The 16,841-nt window shown below is 37.2% G+C and overlaps 2 protein-coding genes across 3 annotated transcripts; one reads left to right on the forward strand and one right to left on the reverse strand.

Annotated features, from left to right (window-relative positions):
* The first annotated feature begins 5,492 nt into the window (after positions 1 to 5,492).
* Positions 5,493 to 14,437, forward strand: LOC133312014 (protein FORGETTER 1-like). The gene is made up of 5 exons (XM_061513148.1): positions 5,493 to 5,542; positions 5,627 to 5,729; positions 6,317 to 6,445; positions 6,848 to 6,959; positions 13,949 to 14,437. The coding sequence occupies exons 1-5, from the start codon at positions 5,502 to 5,504 to the stop codon at positions 13,978 to 13,980; spliced, it is 417 nt and encodes a 138-aa protein (XP_061369132.1). The 5' UTR covers positions 5,493 to 5,501; the 3' UTR covers positions 13,981 to 14,437.
* A 92-nt stretch (positions 14,438 to 14,529) lies between these two features.
* LOC133312013 (metacaspase-5-like) lies at positions 14,530 to 16,581 on the reverse strand. Of its 2 annotated transcripts, XM_061513147.1 has the most exons (3): positions 16,120 to 16,581; positions 15,480 to 15,627; positions 14,530 to 15,377 (listed from the first exon to the last, which is right to left on the reverse strand). In XM_061513147.1, exons 1-3 carry the CDS (start codon positions 16,463 to 16,465, stop codon positions 14,717 to 14,719), a joined length of 1,155 nt encoding a protein of 384 aa, XP_061369131.1. In that variant the 5' UTR covers positions 16,466 to 16,581; the 3' UTR covers positions 14,530 to 14,716. The 2 variants fall into 2 exon arrangements, with proteins under 2 accessions (XP_061369131.1, XP_061369130.1); XM_061513146.1 differs by having other exon boundaries at positions 14,533 to 15,627.
* Between the last annotated feature and the right edge of the window lie 260 nt (positions 16,582 to 16,841).

The following is a 16,841-nucleotide window of genomic DNA, read 5'->3' on the forward strand; positions in this document are numbered from 1 at the left end:
CCGATGGTGTATTCATCCCGAAAGCTCAGTATGAGCAATTCCAGAAGGTGATGTCTCAATCTGCTGAGGCAACTAGTCATGTTGCTCAACAAGGTATGGCATTCCATGTTGATCGTAGTAGTCGTTGGATTCTTGATTCAGGAGCCTCTGATCATATGACAGGTAATGCATCCTTGTTTTGTTCTTATACCCCTTATTATCACCCGTCACGAATAAGGACTGCTGATGGTAGTTTCTCTAATATTGCGAGAAAGGGATCCATTAAGCTCTCTGATCATATTACTCTGAACTCTGTCCTTCATGTCCCTTCTCTTACTTGTAACCTTATCTCTATTAGTAAACTTTCCTCTGAATTGCATTGTGTTGCTAAATTCTCTGCCAAAGCCTGTGTTTTTCAGGAACAGGATTCGGGGCTGATGATTAGCATTGCTAGAGAGGAAGAAGGACTTTACTATTTTGAAGAAGATTCTCATGAAAAGAGAATTTTTGCAAATCACTCTCGATTGTAATGATTTTTTGTTGTGGCATCGTCGTTTAGGACACCCAAATTTCTTTTATCTTAAAAAGTTGTTTCCAAACTTATTTATCAATAAAAAACCAAGTTCCTTTTTTTGTGATGATTGTCAGTTTGCAAAACACTCTCGTGTTTCTTATTCCCTCAGAGATTATAATGTTTCGTCTCCATTTACATTGATCCATAGTGATATTTGGGGGCCAGCTCGTGAAAAAAATATATCTGGAACTCGTTGGTTTATTACTTTCATTGATGATCATTCTAGAGTATGCTGGGTATATCTTCTAAAGGATAAGTCTGAAGCTGCAGCCACTTTTAAAAACTTTCATGCTATGGTACGAACTCAATTCCATACCTCTATCCAAATCCTGCGAACTGACAACGGTACTGAATATTTTAATTCTGTTCTTGGGGATTACCTAACCAAGCAAGGTATTATCCATCAAAGTTCTTGTCCTAACACCCCTCAACAAAATGGGGTGGCTGAAAGAAAAAATAGACATCTCATTGAAGTTGCTAGAGCCCTCTTGTTTACGATGCATGTCCCTAAATACCTGTGGGGGAGGCTATATTGACTGCCTCATATCTCATCAATCGGATGCCCTCTCGTGTCCTAAATTTTCATTCTCCCATACCTTGCCTTACCCGTTTTTTCCCCTCCTTTCGGGCTTTCTCTTCCCTTCCTCCAAAGTTGTTTGGCTGTGTGGCTTTTGTTCACATTCCTCCCCATCAAAGGTCAAAACTTGATCCTAAGTCTGTTAGATGTGTCTTCATAGGATATCCTCCTAATCAAAAAGGGTACAAATGCTACTCACCTTATCTTCGAAAGGTCTTTGTTTCTATGGATGTTACCTTTTATGAAACACAATCATTTTTTCCTTCGACTTCTCTTCAGGGGGAGTCTATTGGTGTAAATGAAGACAAGTCTTGGATTCCAAATAATTCTACTGTCTTACCTTTACCCTTGGAAACAAGTGTTGTTTCTTTACCTATGGAGACAGGGGGAGTTAATGTACAGGAGAAAAGGACAACAATTGTACCAGAGACTGGAGATCCTCCCGGTAAATGGGGAAAATTCTACAGCAGGCGTAAATCTCCTCAAGATCCTCTAGACTTTCAGAGTTCTGACCTGAGTCCTAGTTCCAGCAATCCACTTAACACCGGTACATCTGACCTAGATATGCCCATTGCCCTTCGAAAAGGTACTAGATCTTGCACTGCTCATCCTATTTCTCATCACATTTCATATGAAAAGTTATCTCCAGGTTTTCGTGCTTTCAACACTATATTAGACAGTACAAAAATACCAAAAAATATCCAAGATGCACTTAATGACCCTAAATGGAGGGATGCAGTTTTTGAAGAAATGGATGCACTTAAGAAAAATGGAACTTGGGAATCCGTGGCACTTCCCAGAGGAAAGAAAACTGTAGGTTGCAAATGGGTGTTCACAATAAAATTTAATGCAGATAACAGCATCAACAAATATAAGGCCAGATTGGTTGCCAAAGGATTTACTCAGACTTATCGGACAGACTATCAGGAGACGTTTGCTCCCGTTGCCAAACTTAACTCTATCCGAGTCCTACTATCACTTACTGCCAACCTTGATTGGCCCTTGCATCAATTGGACGTAAAGAATGCCTTCTTAAATGGGGATTTACATGAGGAAGTTTACATGGATCCACCACCTGGTTTTGAAGTGGGAGATGGTTCAGTATGCAAGTTGAAGAAGTCTCTTTATGGACTTAAACAATCCCCTAGAGAGTGGTTTGAAAAGTTTACTCGTGCTGTTAAAGAAAGAGGATTTGTTCAAGCTCACACTGATCACACTTTATTTTTTAAACACTCCGATAGTGGCAAAATTGCTATCCTCATTGTTTATGTTGATGACATAATTGTCACTGGTGATGACTGGGAGGAAATAAAATCTTTAAAGGGGGGTTTAGCTAATCAGTTTGAACTGAAGGATCTTGGATCACTCAAATATTTCCTTGGAATGGAAGTTGCTCGTAGCAAGGCCGAAATTTCCTTATCTCAGAAGAAATATATCCTAGACCTGCCACAAGAAACAGGTATGCTCGGGTGCAAGCCAGTAGAAACTCCTGTTGAACCCAATATTAAATATGGAATTGAAGATGGAAAAGATGTTGACAGGGAACAGTACCAAAGGTTGGTAGGGAAGCTGATCTACTTATCTCACACTCGGCCTGATATTGCATTTGCAGTTAGCATGGTTAGCCAATTCATGCATTCTCTTAAGGAAAAACACCTTAGTGCGGTTTATAGAATCCTCAAGTACCTCAAAAACACCCCTGGTCGAGGAATGCTCTTTAAAAGGGGACACAAGAGGATGATAGAAATTTATACAGATGCTGATTGGGCTGGCTCTGCAATGGACCGAAGATCCACTTCAGGATATTGTACCTATGTCTGGGGAAATCTTGTGACCTGGAGAAGTAAGAAACAAACTGTTGTTGCCAGAAGCAGTGCAGAAGCAGAATTTCGGGCGCTAGCCCATGGCATTTGTGAAGGAATCTGGTTAAGAAGACTCCTTGAAGAGTTAAAGATATTTTATTCTCTACCTGTCAGACTCTATTGTGATAATAAGGCTGCAGTCAGTATTGCTCAAAATCCTGTACATCATGATAGAACCAAACATGTGGAGGTTGATCGTCATTTTATTAAAGAAAAATTGGAGGAGGGTAGTGTATGTTTGTCATATATACCTACCAAGGAGCAAACAACCGACATTCTCACCAAAGGATTACATAAACCCATCTTTGAGGATTTAATTAGCAAGTTGGGAATGATCAATATATATCTCCCAACTTGAGGGGGAGTGTAGAATATTCTAGAGTCTTTTACTTGTTTCTAGCTACTAGTATCTTTGAATAGTGTGATGCCTCTTCGGTTACTGTGTATTTTATTTATTACTTCATCTCCTTAACTACCTTGTAATATGTATAAATAGAACCCTTTGGGGTGTCAATCAATATATGAAAAAAATACATTTCAGTCTTATATTACAATAGTATTATATATTGAATAAAATAATTACATCATAGAGTCATCATTATGGGACTCTATTAGTTACAATATTACTATATTTACAAAGATTCACAATGCTCCCCGTGAAGCTAGAGCATATGAATCATATGTGCCAAGCTTGTTACATATATAATCTATTTGATGACCTCTCAAAGACTTACTATAGACATCCACTAGTTGATTATTTGAGTTAACAAAGTGAGTGACGATCTCTTTGGAGAGGACTTTTTCTCTAATGAAATTGTTAGAAATAATATTGTATTTTTATTATTCTGTTATTCTAGCAAGTTATTTGGGCTTGGTCCATTAGGTCTTTTAACTTCTTTAAATAGAGAACTTTTGTACAGTTCTATACACAATTGAATACAATACATTCATACATTTTAATTTGGTACCAGAGCTCTTTGTTCTGGGAACTTTCGCTTCCGCTAAAATCCTAAGCCCACTGCTTAGGCGTTCTCTCTTTCCTCTACGTCGTGTGTCCCTCCGGCTTGTTTCTGCACTGTTCACATGGGGTACTGTTCATTGACATTATTGTTCGCGCGACACTGTTCATCGCGTCCGTACAGGCACTGTTCATCGCGTCCGTACAGGCACTGTTCACGTCGTTCGTACAGGCACTGTTCACGCGTCTGTACTGTTACTGTTCACGGTCTTTTTCCGGCCATTCCAAGATAGAACAACTCGCCTTTCTCTCCTCTTTCTGGATTTGGTCTCCGTTCATTGTGGGTCCCATCCGTTAAGAAGAAATTGGCGAAAGACACGCTGTTTGGACATCTTTTTTCTGGTGGTGGACTATGGCTGATGGCGATTTGATGCCTACAAACGTGGCAAAAGAAGATTGGGACGATGATCGGGGATGTTGCCAAGGGACTTCTTGGGAGACACACTAAAAATTGGGTGGATGGTATGGTTTTCAAAAAGTTTGTTGCTAGTGGACAATGGGTCCATCGAGTAGGCATGAATTATGGTTAGGGTTGCCTCTTGTTAGGCTCTTAGTACCATGTTTGAATATCAAGAAAACAAGAGGCATATGATGTGATATTTGTGTCTAACTCATACAATGGAGACTGTATTATATAGTGAATAAAATAATTACATCATAAAGAGCCACCGATCCTACTCTATCTATAAATACTCACAACAAAAATCAATTGTATAGATGGTAATGTGAGCGAGAAAAATTGATCACCTATAAAGTTATCCTCTCATAGTATTTTATTTGTGTAGCATGGCTTAAAATATCATTGTTCTCTATCAAATGAAACCACGACAGATGGAAAATAGTAAAAGAAAATTGCTATTTATGAAAAAAAATAAAAAAGCATCAACGCGTGCATGTGTGCGTGTGTGTGTTTTTATATCGGAGACACAACCTATTTATAAGTATACAAGGATAAAGCTGCATATAAGGGCCTTCACTTCTACCCTGGAGATTCGAGATTTAATGGGGAGTGGTTGGTAAGGTTGCGTATGAGGATTGTCATTACCCCTTCTCTCGCTATTCGAGGTTTAATGGGGAGTGGTTATATATATATATATATCCAATTCAGTTATATTTTGTGGTTCTCTTTTCATACTCTATTAAGTCAATAAAAACTTTAGATCACTTTGTGCTGAAGTATTCCATTTATCTCCTCACGAAGACAAAAGTGTTAAGTGATACCTAGAAAGTAAATATGCAATTTGGTTTGGAATTGAAACGAGTTTTTTGTAGTTATTTCTCCAAATTTTCTTAAACCCTCTTGATCTTATTTTAAATTTTTTCATTTTATTCCATATATATAATTTATTGCAATATTAGACATGATTTCTCAAGATGCATATACAGATACTTACATGAAGCAACCTAATGCTGAACACACACAAGATCTGCTTATTGGTATGCTTGTGTCATTATTTTTGTTCTTCATTCTGTTGCAGTTCTGCTTCGGGTATGTATAAGATAGTTCGTCCCCCTGTTGGAGAATCAAACCGGTATGTATTTTCTATTAATTAGGCCTTGTTAAGCCCTTCAGTTTAATTATCTTGTCTCACTACGATTTCCCCCCAAATATATAGGGAGATGCCTCTGTCTGAATTAAAAAGTAAATATAAAAAAATTTCCTCGTTAGAGAAGGCTCAAACTGGTTGGGAAGTGGAATATGAAGTTTCATCTAAACAGGTATATCTCTTCAGCAAGTTTTTTTTCTCTCTGTAAATTTGCAAGGAAACCAACGTGATTGAAATCTTGATGGTTGACACGAAAAGTCAATTACTGATTTTTACTATTTAAGCAGGATTCTAGTTCTGTTAGAACAACATAAAGAGTAGTTTATTTATTTGTTACAGCCATTGATATTATGAAATTTAAAGAAGATTATCATTCCTCTCTTACCGTCATTTTCTTCCTCTACTCATAAATAAAATCCAAAAAAAAAAAAAAAAAAAAAGCAAGGCAGCTAAGCAAATGTTCTAGTCATATGCCCTAGAACTTGGTTGTTTCTACTGCCGTTCTAAGATCAAAGGATATGCTGTTGTCATGTCTAATTGTTGTGAACTTCTGGAACAATTGTCATATACCTGAGTCATGCACTTAGTGATAGGTTAATTATTTTAAAGTTATGTTTTGCACCCTTGCTGTATTATCTATCGTAGAATACCTGCATGGTAGTATCTGAAAACGCACATTCAGATGTAAGATGAGAAAATATGTAATCTTCGTTGACTCTTTGTTGTCTTACATTGGCTTCTTCTTATCTTTGTTATCAGTGCATGCATGGTCCCAATTGTAAGATTGGCAACTTTTGTACAGTTGGTAGAAGACTACAGGAAGTAAATGTCTTGGGCGGCCTCATTCTTCCTGTTTGGGGAGCTGTAGAAAAGGCCCTTTCTAAGCAGGTATTGCTCCCGCATATAAGATGCCAGGAACCAAAATATTCTAGCATGAAACAACTGTTTTACTGATGCTAAAATTATCCATTCATGCATTGATTTGTCACTTTGTCCTATTATTTGATCTAGTGATTTGAGTTGAATTTTGAAATAATGAGGTTTGCTGTCTGCAAATTGTAGCAGATGGCTTGGATTTTTGATATAAATTGAATTAATTTATTATAGTAACTTTTCAACAGAATTTTTTTCTTTCATGAAAAGGTTTTCGTTGAGAGTTGGCTCAGACAGTTACCCATGACTTTACTAATGACTGATTATATGATATCTTTTTGATTGGTAGTACTTTCAGAAATTACATAAATATGTTTCTTGTGAAGAAAACTAAACTACAAATTAAAATCTGTACAGGCCCGCCTAAGCCATAGGAGGTTACGTGTTGTACGCATTGAAACTACGGAGGATAACCAACGTATTGTTGGGCTTCTTGTTCCTAATTCAGCAGTCGAAGCTGTGCTTCAAGGTTTTCTCTCTCTTAAAGAACACATACACATTTTTGAATATGGCTTCATGATTTGCTTACATTAAAATAAAAATAACTCTCCATGAAACCCTATCTTGCGATGGTAGGGGTGAGGAAATCCTTGTATGCAACCTTACCTTTATATATTTGTATTGCTCGAGGCTCGCCCTCATATTCATGATTTGCTTAGATAAAAGATAGAAAATGGATATATTTGTTCGTACAATGTGCATGATAAAGAGATTTTTTTGAACTTAGATATTGTACCCTCAGATAACTCATGTGCAATATTGAACTGGATTTAAGATTTTGAAGAACATTCATGATGAATAATATTTATTTTTGCCTGGATTTATTTATATGTAATTGTTGAAAAAAAGTTGGCTTTCCTTCAATGCATAAAATTTGTATCTTCAATTGCTTGATTTTAGATGTTTGGCTAATTTAAAAACTGGTTTGAAATTGGTTTATGTTAGTCAATTTGGTTTCAAATAATTCATAGTTTATCAAAGTTTTAGTTTTTAATTTAGTTTAATATCACATATTGTCTTGCAAATCTTGGTGACCTGTTTTAAAGTATAGATAAATTGGGAGTGGATCCTTTTATGTATTATTTAATATGACCATGTCATGTGGAAGAATCCTAACTTATACAAGGGTGAATCAATGATAATAAGAAATAAAAGAGAAAAAATATAGAGATAGGAAGTTACAAAATCATCACTGTTGATTTGTTCATTGATGATTAAGATCCTTTCGCATGATATGATCATGTTAAATAACACATAGCAGGATCCATTTTCAGATAAATTATATGTAAACGGTGAGAGAAATAAGCAAACTTCGATTTAAACAATACCTGGTTATTATAAATATAACTCTAATATGTGAACGCGTGGTGGTGGAATCACTTGACTATTTCCTTGTAACTATAGGATTGCATTAAGGTCAAGTTTGGTCCTTACCTCTTTACCTTGGTCTTGGATATACTTACTAACCAACCACATCCAGGTTCCATTGCCTCAATGAATGATTTTTGTAGATTATGTTATCCTAGTGGGAGAATCAAGAGAAGGATCAAATGGTAAACTAGGGTGTAGAGACATTTTAAGTAAAATCTAATATATGAAGTGTAACTTTAGCAAGATACGCTCTAACTTGGAGGTGAAAATTGGAGATGATACTATAGCATAAGTAGCTCGGTTTAGGTATCATGGATTTGTCATTCAAAGTAATGGTGAGAGAGAGAGAGAGAGAGATGCAGATCATAGGATCCAAGTTGGGTAGATGAAATGGACGAATGTTTCACGAGTTATTTGTGATCGAAAGGTGCCTCTCAAGCTTAAAGAACAATTTTTAGTCATAAGCCTCGCAATACTCTGGTTCTGAATGCTGGGTGATGAAGTGCGAAGAAAAGCATAAACTATTAAGTGTTGCAAATGTAGATTAGGGATTTCTGAATTACTCAAGGGAACTCTCAACAAAACTTTTTATTTATGTATAATTTACAATCTTATTTAATAGGAGACTAGGAAATTACAATTTTTAATATTAGAAGATTAAAAAGATATGGAAAGTAGGAATTAATATAAGTAATAGAAACCAAATCTTGATTACTTACAGTATATACAATATAGTTATCAATCATGGATAGTGCAGTGACCGACCCCAAAAGTGCTATAACAGGATAGCTGCTACATATAATACTCTATGTGCATCCGATGTATTAACTTAATTATGGTATTAAATGCAGCTAAAATTAATTCTTAATTACTTAGAATTACATGATGTGTAAGATTGTGAAATAAGATGTTGTTATGGGGAAAATATGAATAAATTTTTTCTTTTTATATAACATTCATTTCATGCTCGTTAACATCTAACTCCTTAGTTATAAAGATTATCTTGGTTAAAAAGGGTCCTACATAAGCCTACAACCTTATAACAAGTGACCCACATAAGCCTAGAGGGGTAAAAGGGAAGTTAATGAAACTGGCACAACGCGCTTTAGCGCCTAAGAGCGCGCTTTAGAGCGTGCACCAGCGGGTTTTGCTTTTATTTAATGCGCTGTAGCGCCCAATAGCCCATTGTTGCACGGACAACAGGTATTTTTCTATTATTTAGCACGCTATAGTGCCCTCCAACGCGCTATAGCGCCCTCAAGTTGGGGCTTACTGACTTGAAGCGCATTTTAGCCCCTTCAAGTGCGCTGTAGCACCCTCAACTTTGGTCTTTCTGACCTTAATCGGGTTTTAGCGCCCCCAAGCACTAAGTTCTAATTTCAAGGTCTTTATTTGTGTCTTAGATCCTATTCAAGAGTATAAACTCAATTCTTTCACCTAATAAATATGTTATCAACTGCACAAAAGAACCAATCATCAAGTACACATTCCAAGTGATTCATAAATTTTTTATCATAATGATCGATGTACTACTAGTATTCTTGGCTTCAAGCCATCTAATTCATTACGAAGCATTGATCTTAACATATGTATAATCAAAACATCAGTGCCTTACTGCAGTTGCACTTAACTTTTCATTCACAAATCTAAAAGTAGACCATATTTATACAATCCAATATATGCCGTTAACCAATTACATATCTAAAAAATGGTCCTATCATGCTATCATCTACAAAATATGCCAAGTCAAAAAGAGGAATCTTCATGTGTTACGTAGACTCCTATCATTTGGAAGTACTAGCTCCTTCTCTTGTTATACCAGAAACATTGTCCTTACATATAGTCCCTACATGGGGTAAGATAATAATCTCAGTAAACTTAGGGTCCTTGGGATATTACTCCACGCTTGAGTTCACTTTCTTGCATAAATGGTTAGAACACATGGCATAACAAGCATCATATAAACAAAGGCAATACATAATTGATTTAACTTGTGCACCCAGTACACTAGAACCACTCCAATGAGACATACCTTAAAACTAGTGTGCGTATAGAACTTCAATGAGCCGTACCTCTTAGGATAAATCCCCAAGGGAAGTCCATATCCATGTTCAATTGGCCAAAGAACTAACAATCAATTCATCAATTCAAGCATTCAATTATACATTAGCCCGTATACTAACCATACAATCAAGCCTCTAATGCTTGTTCATTGGTCCATACCCCAATGTATAACAACTCTATATGAATGCAGCTATGCCATATAACTAATAATCAACCAATCATCCAATACAATAACCATTACTCCAAAGGAGCATGGTGGAACAACAAGTGAGACTAATCCTTAGAGTTTACCTTTGATGATCTCTTCTCAAGCCTTTAGTCTTTAGGTTCCAAAGCCAACAAGTTCAAAATCCTTCAACAACCTATTTCATGGCATGGACCCAACCAAAACTACTTGTAATACATACATCACAATAATTTATACCACTTCCTTTCCATGAACAAGGGATAAGAAGCTTACCTCAATCTTTCAACTTCAAATAAGAAACCCTAACCCAATAGTTATAGTGGGTACAAGTGTGGGGTTTCCGCCAAATTTTTACCTCAATCAACATTCCAAAACCAAAATATACACATATCCATCATTAATTTCAACACATTACACTTCCAATCAAAAAATCCTCAAAACTTAGGAAACCCTAGGTCATCAAAATCAAAGAAATCAAGGAAATCTATGGTTCCTTACCTCACAAGCTCTAAAACAAGAAGAAGAAGAGGTTTCCAAGCATCACATGAACACAATGCTTTTCCTTGTTTGAAGCTCTTAGTGGCGCCCAAAATGGGTTTCATGGGGAAGCATATTTCTCTTTGGTTCCTAGCTCCTAGAGCTGGAAGGGGAAGGGCAGTTCTGCGACTGTGAAGGCATGGAGGTTGATGTAAAGAAAATGGAATTAAAGCTACCAATGTGGTCAAGGTGCTTCAAACAATGGGACTTGAGTGAGAGTTCTTTCACATTACCTATCCTTTTTCTTTACCTTGAGGACAATGTTAGTTTTGGAGGGGGAGTATTGATGGGCTTTAAAATTAAGGGAGTTAGTTAGTTAGTTAGGGAATTGTTTTGGAGTATAGGATAAAAGGAGGGGGAGCGTGTGTAGTAAGGGAGGCATGAATTAAGTGAATATTTGGGGAAATTGGGAATCTCTTGGAACCTAGGTGTGTTGGTTCTAAGGGTGAACTTTTGGGTTTTTTTTCTACAATTAGTGTTTGTAAGGAGCTTGTCTCCATTACTGCTTTCATCAATTTCATATTAATAAAATTAGGTTCACGGAGAAACCATAACTATTGCAAAATTATATCTGTAAAGAACCAATTCAACCCAAAAGCTTAAGCTGTTGGGTGAGGCTACATTAATGGTTTTATATATCTCAACACGCCCCCTCACATGAGAGCCCACTGAGTTTGAAGGGTGGACAATGCCCAGGCTTACCTACCTGTGCGAAGAAAGAAATTTCACTATAAAGAAAGTGGGGGGTAGTGAGGATCGAACCCGAGACACGAGACTCTGAATAATCAACTTAAAATTAAAACCAAGTTCAAATAGCATAAGGGAGGATAGGTAATCTTTCAACCCATCCCAAAAAGTAATTTAGCTCATCCTCATTTCGGGGTCAGCATCAAAACAGCAACAATAAATTAAACTTATAGAACCACAAAACGAAATATAGCCTACTGCAGCTGCAGCAGCACATCTCAAGATATGCTCTGCTAATACAACCCAAAATAAAATGTGTTCAAGAACATAAAGAAATATAGAAAACAGTCCTCAAAAATACAAACAGCAGTTGTCTAAGATTGTCCTCAAACCATTACCCCCATTCTCCTTTAATATTCCTCCCAAATGCATGGTTTTGTTCACAATGTGCACAGTTCCTTTGTACATCAGCATTGTTTTTTTGCCCATTAGATCTGTCACGTGCACTGTGAATCTTCACAAATATCTTGGACCACTATAGCGCACACCACCCACAAATCTCCTTGCTTGCATGATTCTGTCTTTGTCCAAATATTTTGGCCTTGTGTTCTTTCTTTGGACTAGCACATTTGGGCCAGAGCTGGTGTTACTGGAACTTGGGCTTTGGGCCCTTACTTTTTCTGAACAGGGTTCTGGACTTGAGGCTTTGGGCTTTTTGCAACCTTAAATAAAAATTATCCCATTATTCGTTTTTACTCAAAGTGAGCTCGGCATAAAAGTGGTTGGGCCATAAACAATTTTAATCCATGTATGAATGAGTGAACCCAAACCCTTCTAGAGTCTCATGAAAAAGTCTCAACAGAAGGCATAATCGATGAGAACATTATGTGATGGATTGGTTACTTCGAATAAATGAGGATGTTCTGGACTTGGACTTGAGGCCATTGCGGTCTCCAAGAGGTGACTGAGATGGGGCTAGGACTTAGGAGTGATGACAGGTGGCACATGGCCAGAGAAGCATGTGAACAGTACCCAAATAGAGTGGGAACCAATGACCCACTACTAAGATGAACCAGATCTGGGCTGCTAACCAACAAGACTGAATGAGGGGCTGTTGGCGAGCAAGAAGAGACCAGTGATGTGAAGAACAGATGCTGGGAAGGGGAGCGTCGGCTGCTTGCGTTGGCAGCTGATTTCTTAAAATTAAAGTAATTTCCAAAAAAAAAATTCTGAAGATGGACCACCGTATACTTAGTTATCTTGTTTTATATGAAAAATCGGTATGGTAGGAGTTTCTAATTGTTATGCAGCAAAATCTCTATCATGATTTGTTGACATAGGAGTAAATCAAAGTCAATCTTACATCTGAGAATAATTATGTATAGAATGAACATCTCTCAAAGTAATCCATTGGATTGTGTTAGAGAAGTATATATAAATCATTGATGGGCTTTCACATAATGATGGACCTTCACTTAATAGCTTAAGCTTTTGAGTAGAATTGGTTCTTTACATTTGTCAAGGCTTCTTTCAACCATTTCTGAATCAATAGTGAATGATATCCTAGTAGTGAAATATTTGCATGAGGCGTGGGACAAAATACATAAGTTATTTCATGAAATGATAAAATCAAAGGCAAGGCAGTTAAGGTCAGAACTGCACTCAATCAAAATAGGATCAAAGACTGTGAAAGAGTATCTTTCATGCATCAATAGTCTTTGTGATTCACTCAAGGCAAAAGGTGAACTCGTACTCGAAGGCTTCCATCAAAATATATGGCCTTTGTTACAACAGTTCATGGACGCAAGAAAGCTTATTCCATTGAAGATCTTAGAATATAGTTGATGACACATGAACAAATGATAGTTAAGCAATCTGAAGTACTAATTGCTTAAGAACAGAGCACTGGTTTTGACCGTGGAAACAGTTTGTATGGCTCAAATAGAGGCAAGGGACGTTCTGGTGGTCATAATTACAGAGGAAGGGGATGTGGAGGGGTCAGACAAAATTTTACTTGAAGGAACACTTGACTCGAGTTGCCTTTATATGTTTCATGGAATCAATTTGTGTGATAACTCAATCTGTCTTCCACAAAAAATTCAAAGTATCTTTTCTGTTCATAATCCTGTGCAGCCTTCGAATGTAACATATTTTGTTCATAACATTGAGTCTGTAGTAACATCTCCTGATTGTAAAATAGGAACCTCTCTTTGTGCTAGGTGGCATGCCGTTTAGGGCATCCACACAAAGAAAGTCTTAAATCTGTACTTGAAGCATGTAATGTACACTTTCATAATTGTTAGAGAATAGTATAAACCATTAAAAGGCCCAATCAATGGTTTATATACTTCTTTAACAGATTGAAAGAATGCACTGTGATAAAAAAATTCTTTTTAATCCGGTATTGTTTCCTACCGCATTAATATATATTAAAATTGATGTAATTATTCTTTTAAAACAGGGTTTTTTTTGTTAGCCTGATGGGAAGTTGTATTCAGTTCAGTACATATGAAATAATTAATAGATAAATGTTCTCTCTGAATCTTGATCTGCTTTAGTTTGGTCAAATGTGATAAAGAAAGTGACCTAATTTTGCCTTACATAATTTGCAGGTTTAGCATGGGTCCAAGAAATTGAGGATTGACCTTTGACAATAGTCTTCGCTCACCTTTGGTTTTTAACAAGTTTGTACTTAGGTGCTGCCTTCTGAAAGTTGCTTGCACTACAGCCAATACATTGTGTCTTTGGAAGTCAACAAGCATTTTTTGGTTTTAGGAAAAGGCTCATCCATTGATGCTGAATTTTTTGGAGAGGAGAAGGACTCATCCTCTGCGCCAAGCAACACAATTGTGCAGTCTCATTTTGTTATTATTTTATCACCCATTTTGGCATATAATTCGATTTTGTATATTTGTAAAGATGATTCACTGAGAAAGTGAAACAGTAGATAGCTAGGGTGTATTGGATAGTCCAGTCCGAATTTGAACTATTTTGTATCAGATATCGTAAATGATCATTGGAATAACAGTTGAAGTAAATATTCCTTTTGAGCAAACATGTATTGTCCAAACACAGACATCAACACACGAGCATACCATACAAAACACATTATTCTAGCTAGGGTGTATTGCTGCATAGTCCAGTCCGAATTTGAACGCATACCATACAAAATACATTATTCTAGCTAGGGTGTATTGGATAGTCCAGTCCGAATTTGAACTATTTTGTATCAGATATCGTAAATGATCATTGGAATAATAGTTGAAGTAAATATTCCTTTTGTGCAAACATGTATTGTCCAAACACAGACATCAACACACGAGCATACCATACAAAACACACATTATTCTCTCTCTCTCTCTGCATAAGATGAGAACAGATCAGCACACGAAAGGAGCATCAACATGGTTGTCAGTGCAATAGAGTCCAGGTTGTTGAGAGAAACCCTGCCTCTTCAGCTTCTCTCTAGCCTTCAGAACAAGCTCTTGATTTGTAACTGCACCATCAGTCTCCTGAATTATAGCCTGTATTGCATTGCTAAAAGCTCCATAAGCGCTGTCAGAATTTCCGGCAGGACTTGCATCTGCAGAAGTCTGATCTGTCTGACAGCCACTCATTAAAATTCCACCATTTGGAACGCCGCGCCTGGTCGATCCAGCATATGCCTCATGCTTACTTCCGACGCGTGTCTCTAGAGCAGGTTTAGCGTATCCTTCGTCATTCTCATCCAGCTTTTGCTTGAGAAACTCTTGAGCAAGACTACCCACCAACCCCAAGATTCCGCCCTGCTCACTTGCACCGCCGCCATGTTGGAGTTTATTCAAGATAACCTTCATGAACTTCTTTACTTTAGGGCTAGCATCTTCCCCGAAAACATCGAACAGTGTAGGTCTAATTTTCCCGACATCTATATCATCTTTTCCAGTTTTCTGTTTTAGTATTTCAATGAGGGTTGAAAGGGGCAGAGACCTATTCTTTGCATAGCCGTGTCGCCCGTGTGGAAGTTCAATGTCCCTGTCTTCATCATCATTATCATCATTCCTGCGACCATGGTGACGCAATGCTGAAGGGATATGAATTCCGCGAGACTCGATAGCATTTTCCACTGTCTGATGTATAAAGCTTGATAATCCAAAGCCAGACCCAGAATGTTGCTCTTCTCCTCCCCTTGTGCTATCTCCTATCTGCTCCTTAGCATCTGAAATAAGGCCACCACTGTGGCAAGAATCTGATACAATTGTCAGCCTACAACCTCTAGTGACCTCGTCCACAAATTCCTTGAAATCATCATCTGTTTACACACACACAAATGGTTTATTACTTTCCACAAGAATCATGCCAATCCAAAAAAAAAAAAAAAAAAAACACTGCTACTGCTAGAATTGAATTAAGTTGATAATAAAACCAGAATTACTATAAAACAAATACATAATAAACATCACAAATAAGGGTGGGTTTCATAACGGGGTATTAATCAGTAAGAAAAAGTCATGAATCAGTGTTCAATACAATTCTACTAAAAAGCGGATCTATGATTTCTTTTTACTTCATTTGTACCCCCGCACACCCAACTGACCAAGAGGGACCAAATTTTGACCATAGTTTCTGAGAAACTCGCAGAAAAATGTTAACTTACATTATAAGTAAAAGCGCATCAATACAGGACGAGTAAGGGAAAAAAAAAAAGTATTAAAAAAAATGAACAATTCATTTAATTAAACAAAAAAAAAAATCAAACAACAAAAAAGAAACCAAAAAAATAAAAATAAAAGAGTTGACCAACCAGTGATGAGGTTCATATCAGAAGGAACAATGCATTCATCATAACCAGTGTCATCCTCTTCTCCGGTCTCGGCAGGGAGGCGAGTGCCGTGTCCGCTGTAATGGACGAACAGCACATCGCCAGGCTCCGCCGATCGGATCAGTCTAGTCAACGCCGATCGTATGTTCTTCCCAGTTGGCTCCGTATACGACGAATCCGTATCGATCAAAACGGTGATGTCATCTTCGGAGAATCCGTATCGCTCGATCAGGCATTTGTGCATCCTCCACACGTCGTTTATGCATCCTTTCAGCTCAGCCTTCGTTCCCGGGTAGTTGATTCCAATCAGCACTGCCTTTTTCGCCATTGCACACCGCAAACACACACACACTCTCTTTGGATCTAGAACGAAAAAGACTGGATCACTCTTTTTCTTTTACCTCAAAATTGAACGGAAAGGGGTCTCTATACTTTTTATTTTTGCCTTTCTTATTTTTTTTTCTATTATCCGCAACGCGTTTTTTTCGATTTAATTGTATCTCCTGTTACTTGTATGCTTTTGAATGTAATTGGTGATGGTTGGATTCTTGGATGCCTTTGATTGGATGAATGTATTTACGTTATAATTATTTTCTTTTTGCAGTTATTGGCTGGCTGGCTGCTATGTGGTGTCAGCATTTTTCACATTTTTATATCCTAAATAATTATGGGATCTCAATGATACATAGCGTCCCATTTGACCA

Source organism: Gastrolobium bilobum, unplaced genomic scaffold (assembly GCF_033153095.1).
Source record: "Gastrolobium bilobum isolate Gb01-03AN ecotype WA unplaced genomic scaffold, APGP_CSIRO_Gbil_v1 utg176232, whole genome shotgun sequence".
Classification (NCBI taxonomy): Eukaryota; Viridiplantae; Streptophyta; class Magnoliopsida; order Fabales; family Fabaceae; genus Gastrolobium; species Gastrolobium bilobum.

Bases quoted from the DNA above. Each gene is read 5' to 3' on its own strand.
- LOC133312014 (XM_061513148.1), top strand. From the start codon at position 5,502: ATGTATAAGATAGTTCGTCCCCCTGTTGGAGAATCAAACCG. The intron at 6,446-6,847 runs GTATTGCTCCCG...AAATCTGTACAG, and splicing joins AAAAGGCCCTTTCTAAGCAG to GCCCGCCTAAGCCATAGGAG. The intron at 6,960-13,948 runs GTTTTCTCTCTC...CATAATTTGCAG, and splicing joins AGTCGAAGCTGTGCTTCAAG to GTTTAGCATGGGTCCAAGAA.
- LOC133312013 (XM_061513146.1), bottom strand. From the start codon at position 16,465: ATGGCGAAAAAGGCAGTGCTGATTGGAATCAACTACCCGGGAACGAAG. The intron at 15,628-16,119 runs GTTGGTCAACTC...GTGTGTAAACAG, and splicing joins TGATATGAACCTCATCACTG to ATGATGATTTCAAGGAATTT.